The 12,150-nt window shown below is 39.4% G+C and overlaps 1 protein-coding gene across 30 annotated transcripts in view; it reads right to left on the bottom strand.

Moving 5' to 3' along the window:
• HECW1 (HECT, C2 and WW domain containing E3 ubiquitin protein ligase 1) overlaps positions 1 to 12,150 on the bottom strand; it is a 319,771-nt gene that overhangs the window by 141,520 nt on the left and 166,101 nt on the right. For all 30 annotated transcript variants that reach the window (XM_086845056.1, XM_086845137.1, XM_086845031.1 and 27 more), the window contains one exon: positions 3,448 to 3,555. In XM_086845056.1, the coding sequence (XP_086701182.1) occupies positions 3,448 to 3,555 (108 nt within the window). The remainder of the gene's footprint in view (positions 1 to 3,447; positions 3,556 to 12,150) is intronic.

The raw sequence follows: 12,150 nt of genomic DNA, 5'->3' as shown, positions 1-12,150 counted from the left end.
GTTTGATAGGTTTCATTGTGATAATCTGTCGCCATGAAGAAAATAACTTTCAGAGGCTTTTCCCTTCACTCATTCCTATTCCAGGTCCCTGCCCATTGCTTGCAAGTTAATATTTAAAGTGATAAGGTGCCAGCAATCTGTTAAGTACCTAAAGAATGGGTTTATGTATAATGACTACAGGTTACATAATTAGAGCATCATATTTCATTTGCTTGTTAATTTCCCAAATATTGTAGGAAAGAAAGGATTTGAATGAAATGTTCCTAAATATATTATATATGCCTCCACAGTCAAAATATAGAAATGAGTAATAAATCTCTATTTACTTGATCTCATTTCTAATGCTTCTTTTTTTCATATTAATAGGAATTGCACTTTGCAAATCAGCTAGTCTTTAATATCTCTGATTTTTCAAGTTGCCCCACAAAGCTCTTTAATAAAAAAAGGCTCAAAGATGTATTTTTAAGCTGTTTATGTCAGATGGCTGGCTGGTCACAGCATAAGGGTAATTTCCTTAAATGTGGTACAAAAACAAGCTGTGGGAAGTCCTGGAGTCCAACTGTTGGCAACAGAAAAACTTTGGCTTCTGAGGCTGGCCAGGATGATTCCCACGGTTCCCCAGTAATGAGCCTCATACAATAGCACCACCAAAAACATTTAACCTTTAATATTTCAAGGCCAGGGTACAAACCAATTTACATGGGCTGCCTGAAATTTTTGAGAAAATTAATTTCTCTATGTAAGGCTGATTCTTTATTTAGCCACATACTGATCTCCCCTTTATCATAGCTCCAGGACAAATAATGAAATTTTTACCATAACATTTTCTGAAGCAATATGTAATTGATAGTCAATATTGACTCATGTGGTAAAAAGATACCAAAGCATGAATAGTTATAGGAAAAGCAAAAGCAGAAATTAAGAGCTGCCTTTGTAAGCGAGCCACTCAGTTTTATTGGAAATTAATGCTACAGTCAGGAAGCCTCCAATCAATAGTAAATTAAGGGGATTATAACAGTGTATGGGGAAACAATATGGATACCTTGAAAATAAATTACCACACCTTAGCTACGTTTCTTAGTTGAGTTTTATTTTGATAACCAGCTTCTCTCTGATCCCTGCAAATGTTATGCTATGCAACATAAAAGGGAGATATGATCTCTGTCCAAAAAAATAAAAGTCTGAAGGAAAATGGTTTACACCATCCTCTTTGGATAGAAAATACACAAGGTTTTCAGACACTGCAGTTTTTAACATAACATTTAATCAATTGCAAAGCTGTGTGCTTTCATATGTAAGTCTCAGCAATGGGCAGGAATCCTCAAATATGCCTTTAGATATATAAACCCAGCATACATCAACATTTTTCACTGCTTTAACTTCCCACTTGATTAGTCAAGTGGCCCTCAGAGTATCTGCATGTGCTGTTATTTACTACTGCCTACTTCATTTTCTCCTATTTTAATTTTGGACAGGGCAGTGATTTGTCCTGGATGAGCACACCGGTACAAAAATCTCAGGGCTGACATTTACAACCTATTGGTAGCAGTATAACAAATTACCAAGAGGCAGCAACTCATCAAGCATGGGCTGCCCAACTATGGTGTAGTACAACTTAGTTCCAAGCATGAATGAAGGATGGTTATGCTAATTTGTATTTTCCTACAGTAGGGCAAGTGAAGAATGTACAGGCAATCAATTAACAATAGCTACTGTGTCTTAGCTAATGGGGGGCAACCTATTAAGCTGACATAATTCATTGTGCATTTGAGCCTTTAATGAAAAGTGGCCCACCTCAAGAGGCTTTCTCCTAAGCATTTCTCATGTTGCCTTTTTGTTTTTATTATGGATTAGCCAAGGAAGCTACCAGCAGTCTCATCACACTTCTGTCCTTTCTCAATAATCCAAGGTACGAAAGTCTCTACAAAAACCCAGTCTGGGAATTTTTACCCTCTTCCCACAGTTCTTTAACTGCTAAAAGAAAGAATGATCAGTCTCATGAATTTGTAACCATGGCTCAAAGCCTCTGCAAAGTAGAACCTGCTTTAAAGGTTAGATCCTGTAATGAATTTCTGAATTTCCAGGATAACTGAAAAAACCCAATGTTCTTATATGTTAAGTGGTTTCACATCCATGTATTTTTCAAAACATGGACACAAACATCCTGTACGTCCTGTAGGCATTTCAGCAGATCCCTAAATTCTTTAGAACAACATTCTCAGTTTAACACTAGGAATTACACATCATCAGTAATACTTCATACTGCAAAAAGAGAACTTGCTTCTCAGACTAAGCATCTGTAAAATGTTTGCATGTTTGCTGTTGCAATTATATGATATTTAAGATCAAAGTCATAGATTGGACAAGCATAACTCATGTCCTTTACGAACCCTTTAAAATATAGGTTATATCAAAGATTCTTTTGACTGCTCTCAAATATAGACAGTCTTAGACAGATACAGTTGTCAAGCAATTTATAAATGTTTTTACCAAACTTCTGAATTTTGTTCAGGAGGCTAAGGCAGATCATTGGAAATATGCAGTTCAGTTGTAAAACTGAAATTGCTTCATGCTACTCTTCTTCCGTGCTTCCATGCTTAACTCCTCCTTAAGGATATATGTGGCTCTTTCACCACAGATGTTCTGCTATAGATTTCAGTCCAGTATTTTGAGTGCCCTATTTCTATCCAAAGATGATCATAACTGCATTTACACTAACACATGATAAATCTTTGAAAACAGGAAGGATTTGAATGGTCAGGGAGATGGGACAGTCAGGGCTGGAAATATTAACTTGCTGTATAAGGAACTTAGTACTTTGCAGAAGCAAATCCAGTTTCTGTATTTTCACTGCCAAGAGAATGGAAAAGATTTATACTGCATTGCATCAAATGCCCTGGGTAAAATATTAATGTAATAAGGAACAATTAAATTGAAACCAATGTACCTTGCTGCAAGTGCATATAGTTACACTTTTATTAGTGTAGATGATAATCAGAACTCGACCCTTTCAACTTCACCTGAATCTGTTAGAAGCCAGATGCACCATGAAGTTTTCCAGTTAAAAGCCAATGGGATTCTTCCTGGAATGATATTATGCCCCTGGCTTCCTGTTTCCCTTAAAACCACATTAAAGTTAATGCAGCTCATTACTAACGGTATAGTCCAAATAACAGCAAATTGAGTCAAACACATATTCATAACTGTATTTAAAAAAAAAAAAAGTAATTAAGTCAATGACCACAAAATTGGTTTGCAGAAATTTGGGTTAATATTCCACCAAGTGTTTCAGTTTCTGTCAACATATTCAGCAATTTTGATAACATTTTTGGCCTTTCCTAAGGGATATTTTGGGCATAAGAACATCATAAAAAAAAACCAGTAACAGCTGAATTATTGTTCTGAAGTGTTTGAATTAAATAATAGCAGAATTGGGAAAATACTTACGCTCCACAAAGTAAGAGCTCGCATCAATCTTCCAGATAATTTGACCACGGTGAGAGCCATTGACACCACGGTTCTTGTAGTCCAGAAAGTTTTCTGACAAGACCTCATCTATAAACAAAGAAGATAGGTCTCAGTAAGTGCCTGTTATGACAACATGCACAGCAGAGAGTCAGGCTAAAAATACACCTTTGGCTTGACAGAACATCTTAGAGTTACTAGAGAGCTTGGCATGACACGTTGAGAAATCAGATTTATCATTCATTTATATAATTTAAAAATTCAGCCAAGGCAGCTGAAGCAGCAACCCATGATGGGCTAGGCCATGGGCTCATTGCTCCAGCTTCAGTGGGATGAAATGGAATTCATATCTGTGCTTTGACAAAGCCAAAGCCACAGTCTCTACCTGCAGAGACCAGCCAGAAACCTCCTGGGCTTTTCCTTCCAGCGATAACACCAGTTTTAATTTTAACAAAGATTTGTACAAATGTGCTTTAATCAACTCAGCCTTACTTGCTACAGGAGAAATCCTGGGCGGGTGCTGAGACTCAGTTCTGAAGACAATTATGTTAATTATTAGTTGAGTTAAAAGTGAGAAAAAAATGTGAATCACTCAATCTGACATTAAAATACTTCAGTTGTAAATACTGTGAAGAATGGGCTTTGTTTCAAGAAGAAAATGAAGACAACACCATATAACAAGGGACACTGCACCTGAGGACACAGGGATGGTGTGACCAACTGCAAAACAGAAGAGGTAGCCCAACAAACAAAGCTGAGAAACCCAAAGACTTTCACAATAGTTTAATAAAGGAGACTCAATTGAAGGAAACTTCACTTTCACTGAAAGACGAAAGCAGCAAAAAGGTGTCAATATTGTCCCATTGGCTTTACAAAGTCATGCTGTCATGAAGGAGGAAGGTGTGTACCAACATTGAACTCTTTGGTGTTACTCTCTTGAGGGATTACAACAGAAACCCTTCTAATGAGGTCATTAACAATTGCAGTGGATAATTATAAATAGCAATGCTATCTACAATAAATTTTCCCTTTGCTGACTTGCTAATTATCAGGAATTATTTCACCAGCTGTGTTTCATGCTCTGTTTTGAAGTACATCTCTGCTGTAATCCTTCACTAGCAAAATCCTCTGGTATTATTTCTGTTCTTGCTTTGTACTTCATAGTTGATTATGTCTTCTTTAAAAGTCTCAAATTATACATTTCTAAAGAAAGCAGGTAAGTATACAGCTCTTACTCTAAGAGCACGGGTTGACTTACGAACACCTTTAATAAAGGACAGTCCTGGATATAGATTATCAAGGAACATGTATATCATTCTGTGGAAGTAGGAACACTATATACTTGTGAGAAGACTTAAACCTGTCCCTTTTGCTTTGGCAGGGAAAACACTTTATATTTAAAGGTGAGCATGCATGAAATGTTGCACTGAGCTGGAGCCTGGGAACCCTGCCCTGGCTCTCATGCTGATGGGGCAGAGAGAGTATCCATCAGTTTCCAGCATGCTGCTCATTGGCTTCATAACTTGTGATGTTTATTTGTCATATTTAGTCCCTTTAAGCTGCTGGAGATGCTCCAACACCTGTCATGTTGTGATGATGCATGAGTAATTACTGTTCCTCAAGATACACTGTTTTTAAAATACCATGCTTGTTTAAGGAGGCTCAGCTGAGCTGGACTGGATGGTCTTGCTTTAGAAACTGCAGGCATTTTAGGCCAGAGTTTACTGGCACAGGAGATCCCACAATCAGCTTTAAAATACCGTGTTCATAGGCAGTATCTGTAGGGACCAGCTGGCACTTCCGCTGCTGCTGCTGCTTCCTGCAGCTGGCACAAAGGCAGCGTGAACTCTGCCACACACAACCCCACTAATTTGACAGAGGTGTTGATATATGCCCATACCCAAACTAAATCACATCCCCATTGCAAGCTGAGCCAGTGGGGATGACTCCAGAAAACCCTTTCCTCTATTTTGCTGAAAAAGTGTAGGAAGCCTGGAAAACTAGGCTAAGAAGGGCCACTATCTATCTGCATGTCCAAGGTAGAAGACCATGGGAAGGGAGGGACAAGCAAGCCAGTCTATGGCTACAGCTGACAGGTGAGACCACAGGAAATCTGGAACAAGCTGCTCCTGCTGAGTAACACCTGCACACTGCCTCCTGCCATGGAGACAAGAGACACAGGCATGTGGGAAGCATCCAGAGAAAAGCAGGTCCCCAGGGAAGGGATACATATGTGGAGCTATGTGCACATGGTTTATGGACAGTAGCCACTGATGGAATACAGGCTTAGACATCAGAAAGGATAATTTAATATGAGCTTATGGAGCTCTGCAATATGCAGAGCGCCCAAACAGGAGCAGTGAAGCCTTTACATATAAAACAATTTGTATACAAGACATATTTACAAATGTCATGATTTAGAAATCCAAAATGTAGGTTGCTCTCACAGTTAGTTTTAACCCTGTCTGTCTCTTTTAAAAGAGATAAGTCCCTAATTCCAAAGAAATACAAATTATTTTTAGTTTAGTAGAAATTTATGTTCACTGGAATTTTTAAGCCAGAAAAATTTAATCTCTAGAAGAATACATTCAGGTCCAAAAGGGATGTCTTGCTCTTTCAGTTTTTGAAGGTATGTATTTTTGGAAGGTGAAAGATAAGAAAGAAATATCCTCTGGCAAGTTAAAAATAGCAGTAATTGAAACTCATCAGGAGGCTGGAATGTATGAATATGCCTGGTCGACCTGTTTTAATTGGCAAGTAACACTATTCCAGGCATGCTATTCCCTGAACACACACATTATGCATGTAGCACATTGACAAAGAAAATTGTGCATGTGAAATACAATGCTGTCTAGTGCACTACGTGCGTATGTATGCACATGTATATGTATGTACATGTATTTATCAACATTCATGCCATAGGTAAGTGAATAGGTGGTATGCTATGCTATGCTAAGGAGAAAGATTATGTGCACAGGAAAACTAATTTTATTTCCTGTTTCTATTGAGAATCCCCATAACAAAGGAACTGACCTTTAAAACATGTTGCATCTTAATTCCCAAAGGTAAATGGTGAAATACTTTGTTTCACCTCTGCACAAAATGAAGAGCAGAGTTAATGCTGTTCCCTTTCATATATTTCAGGCAGCAGCTAATGCCTTCTGACATTTTCCCAATGAAGCATTGTAATGCATCTCCCTCCCGCTATTTTTGAAATGCGATTAACCTTTAAACTAGCTATCTGCTTCCTCTGCATAGCTTGGGTTTGGTCCTGCTTGGCCAAAAAGCAAATACTTTGCAATTGCTCTCAGGTCTGTGGCTTCATTTCCCTGGCCAGTAGACAGCTTAATAATTAAGGATTAAAATGGGGGAGTATTTGGGATGTGCTGCTCTTTGAACATCGTTAGTTGCTCCTGGAGCTAGAGCTGGGGATGGTGAGGGTGTCTAAGATGGGGAACCAGCGGGAATTGCTCTCTGCCCTCCTGCCCTTGGGCATGCAGAAGTGCCAGCTGCCTCTTGCTTGAGAGGGGCTGTGGCTGCAAACCTACAAGACTTTGCTGGGACAGGAGCAGCAGCTCCCACAGACCTCCCACGGGCCCTAGAGGAAACAGGGAAGGTGATGCACGACCAGGAGCCAAGTAGCCCGGATCCAAATAGCAGCCAGAGAGACCAAGGCACACTAGCAGCAAATGACAGCAAGTGCTTTGGGAACGAGCAGCAATCTGATGGACTGCTTCTCCTCACCAAACCAGACATTGCCATGCAAAGCCTTTTACTGCTAAAAATATTCTGTGCTGTCACTTCCATGCTGAGCATCCCAATATACTTCACAAGCACTAAGAGAGATAAAGAAGCATGGCCACCAAAGAAAGTTATCTTTCAGATGAAAGACAGAATCCAACTGACAAAAAGCATGCTGTTCTTCAGAGAAATTAGGGAAAATGTTGATAAAGACCACCCCACAAAAAGATCTGTGAATAATCTAATGGGGACTTCAAGTGCCGTCAGCAGCCTACACTAAACAGACAGGATCTCAGTATTTGAAAGTTTATCTGAAATTCCCACAGAGAAGCAACCAGATAGTCAATACATCTTCCTCAGAAGGACTGATGGAGTTTAAATTACAAATAGCTGAGTGACCCTTCTGGTCTGTTTGGTTTTACTTAGGAGTCAGAAATTGAAAACAAACTTCCCCTTCTCGTACAGTATTTTGCTGATATATATGACTAGCCCATCTTTTCACATTCTCCAAGACTAACAGCTATGAAATTTAGAATAACATGTGCTGCTTTCAAAGAAATAAATAATTAACATGAGACAGGAATACAATGTCAGATAGGTTCCTGAACTTGATACAATATTCCAGTCTCCTATGCATCACTAATTTGATTTAATACTACATACTACAACACTGGTTTCCTGTAGATGTAATGCAATTATGGCACAAAAATAAAAGCTACACTTCATGTCTTGATCCCTTCTGAAAAGGAAATGCTGTTCTTCTGAAATTGCATAAGGATTTCTAGTCTTCAGCTAAATAAATCTATGCTAATTTAGAAGTGCTTTTGGTCAATATGTATGTCTGTATTATGACATACAATGATAGCAAGGAAAATGCTTTTAAAAATAATTTTCTGTACAAAGAGGCTGAGCTCTGGTTGATCGGTTTTGCAACTATCATGGAAAGCTCCAGGAAAGAGATTTTGTAAATCACAGCATTAATTAGGTAGAAAAAGACCTCTGAGGTCACTGAGTCCAACCCATGCCCTAACACCACCTTGACAACCACACCACTGCACTGAGTGCCACATTCAGTCTTTCCTTAAACACCTCCAGGGACAGTGACTCCACCAGCTCCCTGGGCAGCCCATTCCAATATCTAATCACCCTGTCGAGGAGGAAATTCCTCCTAATGTCCAACCTAAACCTCCCCTGGAGCAGCTTGAGACTGTGTTCTCTAATCCTACTGCTGGTTGCTTGGGAGAAGAGGCTGGGCCCCACCTGGCTACAATCTCCAGGGAGTTAGAGGGAGTGATAATGACTTCCCTGAGCTTCCGCCACGCTAACATCCCCAGCTCCCTCAGATGCTCTTCATAGGACATGTGCTCCAGACCCTTCATAAAGTATCAACAAAATAAAATTATCTTGCATAATAATAATAGAAGGGGGAAGCCATAACTAAGCTTCATATTTCTGATGTTTATTCTCTTACCATCCAATCTATCACTTAATGAAAACCACAAAATTACAACAGAAGCCTTTGCAATGCACAACTGAAGCTTGTAGTGATTTGTATCAGGTCATGAAAGTCTTCCCTTTCACAATCCTTTAGCATCGCAAAACCCAGCCCTTGGAAGCTGTTCTTCCAAAGAGCAGTTGTCATTCTGCAGAAGAGAAACTATTAATGAGAAACATATGATGAAGATGCAGATCCCAATTTCTTATTTACAAAGATGCCACGTTAAAAAAAAAATCACAAATAGTTTGGAACATTTCCATTGACTTCAGCTGCTGTGTATTAAGCTCCAGTGTGGACTGGAACTTCACTGTTAATTCATTTGCCAATTTCTGCTGCAGACAATTAATATACTACAATTTACAGTTAAAATCCCTCCTTCTATAACTTCTTAGGGAGAAGAGTTCTGGAAAACAAGGGCCCAAACCTCCACTGGCGCTGCAAACTCAATTCTCAATCTAAGAGTTTTGCATATGCTTTTTTCAAGCACATGAATGGTTCTATTTTAATACCACAAAGATTTGCCCCTTGCCCACCTAGATAAAAAAAAAAAAATTGGAAGGGAGAAATGTGAACAATGTGTGGAGAAGAGCAGTATGAGAAAGACATGGCAAGAGAAGGACAAAAGTAAAGTAGAAAGAGAGTTAAACTGTAATAAAATGGGGAGTGAGTTGGCAAAGTTAGAACAAAGCTTGGTCACATATGGCAGAAGATGGTGGCCGTAAATAAAACTGTCCAGGTACATTTGAAAAACAGGCATGGTGGATTTCAAACATGAAGCAGTAAGAATTATGCATTAAACCCAAATGACATGTCAGCCACTCCCAGAACCAAGGAGTCTCAACTTTCAGTAAAACACTTTCATCTTTGAACATCTAGCTGACTTTCAGAGCTGCTTATCACCCTTTACCACTCCAGCACCCTCCGAATTACTGCTGGGAGAAAACATTCTCATTTTTCACTACACAAACAACAACTAAAATTGCAAATGATTAGCCATTACAGAGGCCCTATTAAATCTTACCAATGATATGCCTGTGGGTTTTCAGGAGGCTCTGGATGAACTGTTGATCTGGATCTTCCTCACTTGCACTTGAGCTAACCACACTGAATTTGAGCTACTTATTCACAAGTAATGACATCCAGTTTGCACAAAGAACTGAAGATGGGAGGGAGGAACCCAAACAAGGATGATCCCGACTTCCCCAGTGCATACTGATGTAAGGTATGGAAGCCTCCCCATTGACTACAGTGCAATTTGGAAAATGAGGATTAGGTCAAACCAGTGCAGCCATGCAATCTGCTAGAAAATTTTAAAATAAGACATGCTGCTGGCCCAAGGCAGTGTGAAGACAAAATATAAAGGAACAATGGAAGATCTGAAATGTGAACAAGGATGACATTTTTCCACCTTAACAATGTTCATTAATGGGGGGAGATAATTTTTAGGATTTGAAAAACGGATTTAGAGAAGTTTTGAAAGACTAAAAGCAAACAGTAAATTAGATTGGAGGTTGTGATCTGATAAAGCAGTAGAAAAAAAAAATCCAAACACAACTCAGATGTGTACACTGAAGCACCATAGTGTAAAGAACCTCTTGAGAATCTGCATTGATTTTATCTGAAAAATGGTATTCAGTTATAAACTTATTACATAGTGAAAGATCTCCACTAAAGAAAAAAAATGCCTTCAGGGCTGGAGAGATCAACGGATGAGAAAGATTACAAAAGCTAAATGTATACACAGTCATTACAGTAGTTGTGGAAGGCAGCATGGGAATATTCCAGTGTTATAAGCAGTGCAATGTGTTATAAACACTAAGGAATGGGAAGGCTTTAGTTCTAAACCAGAAAACTAAGACAAGAAAAACATATGCTGAACCTTCAAAATCCTCATGGCTGGCTTGACAACCTCTCCAAAACAAATCTTTCTGCTTTAAGCCTTATCCTGCCAAGAATTTTATGCCTTTTCTGTCCACTGTTTGAATCATGATTGATTCTATCCAGTCAATGGTCTGAATGTGTTGCATCGAATATGCTTCTTTTGCAGGATTGAGGCCAAAATCTGGGATTTGGTGCACCAATATCCCCAACTGATTTATTCCAAAATATTTTAGGAGGTGATCACTACTGAGTTCACTGTAAGTCTGGGCTATACAGCAATATGGGCCATCCTTGCACAGCACAGAGGCAGATGTATCCACAGGCATAAGTATCCTAGAAATCACTGAGAAGGCATGAGGATGCAGTACTCCCTGTCTGCATTATTTCCCCCTCCTGATATTCAGCATGAATAGTTGCAATGGAAAATTCTTTTCTAGCCATTCACTTAGAAAAATGTTCGTAAGGGCTGTTATTTTATGGAGAAGTAATACATGAAAATGGGAATCCTTGACACATAGTAAACACCTCTACCACATATTAAATATATTTAAGGAAAAGAAGTGGCACAAATGACAGCCGAACCTTGGAAGCAGTGAAAGGGAAGATATGTCAGAAGCCATATGTGTTGGGAATATTCAGAAACCCTTGCATTTAAGAGTTGACTGTATCTACTTGTAAAGGGGTGAATCAGATGCAAAAGCCAACTGTGTTCGTGTCACAGTTGGTGGGTCTGCAAACAGCATATCCGGATTTTGTCTGGCTGAAGGGGTGCAGATACAGAACTGAGAAAGGCAGAAAATGACTCAGCCTGATAAATCACTCTCACTGGATCGAAGAGCAGTCAGGTGAAGGCGAACCAGATTGGAACAAAGAACTGATATCACTGCACTAATATATCTGCCAAGGCCTGTGATACCTGCTCCTCTGACACTTTTTGTTCCTGAAATAAATTGTGCTGTGCCTAGTGAAAGCTGCCTGGCCACTGGGAACCTCTGTTGATGTTTCACAGAGGGAGCAGAATTGCAGGTGTCCAGCAAAGCTTAACTTGCTGAGCTTTTTCACAGCCAGCCATAGTTGCCATCCCCAGCCCGGCAAAAGACCCAACTACAAGATGACCGACTGAGGTAGAGCCCCAGGACCACAGTGAAATTCTCTTCCAAAGGCCATAAAAGGATTGGAAAGATGGGTGAACCCCAGACACAACAAATCCAAGTATCAACAAAATTTACTCTAAGCAGACACATTGTGAAGAGTTTTGTTTTATAGATTGCTGTACCTGAAGCAGAGAGGTGGAGCAACCATCCCAACACTGAGAGAGAGAGCCTAATCAGGGATTAGACCCATAACAAAGACACCCACAACTCCCAGTGTTATATGCACATTGCTGTTTCTAATATTTTACATCTCTGCTGGCAACACTGACACACTTTCTGCTTGTATGTATTGGATGTTTCGTAAAATAGCTGCACAAACAAATTCTGTCCAAGTCCAATGGCAGGAAAAATGTACATTTTTCCACTTGTCTCAGTGAGCAAAACAGAAACACAGGCCATCTAAGTCTAAAT

This window comes from Cyanistes caeruleus, chromosome 1, assembly GCF_971803275.1.
Source record: "Cyanistes caeruleus chromosome 1, bCyaCae1.hap1.1, whole genome shotgun sequence".
NCBI lineage: Eukaryota > Metazoa > Chordata > Aves > Passeriformes > Paridae > Cyanistes > Cyanistes caeruleus.
The sequence above is the reverse complement of the archived record's forward strand: the minus strand, read 5'-3'. Positions and strand labels throughout refer to the sequence as shown.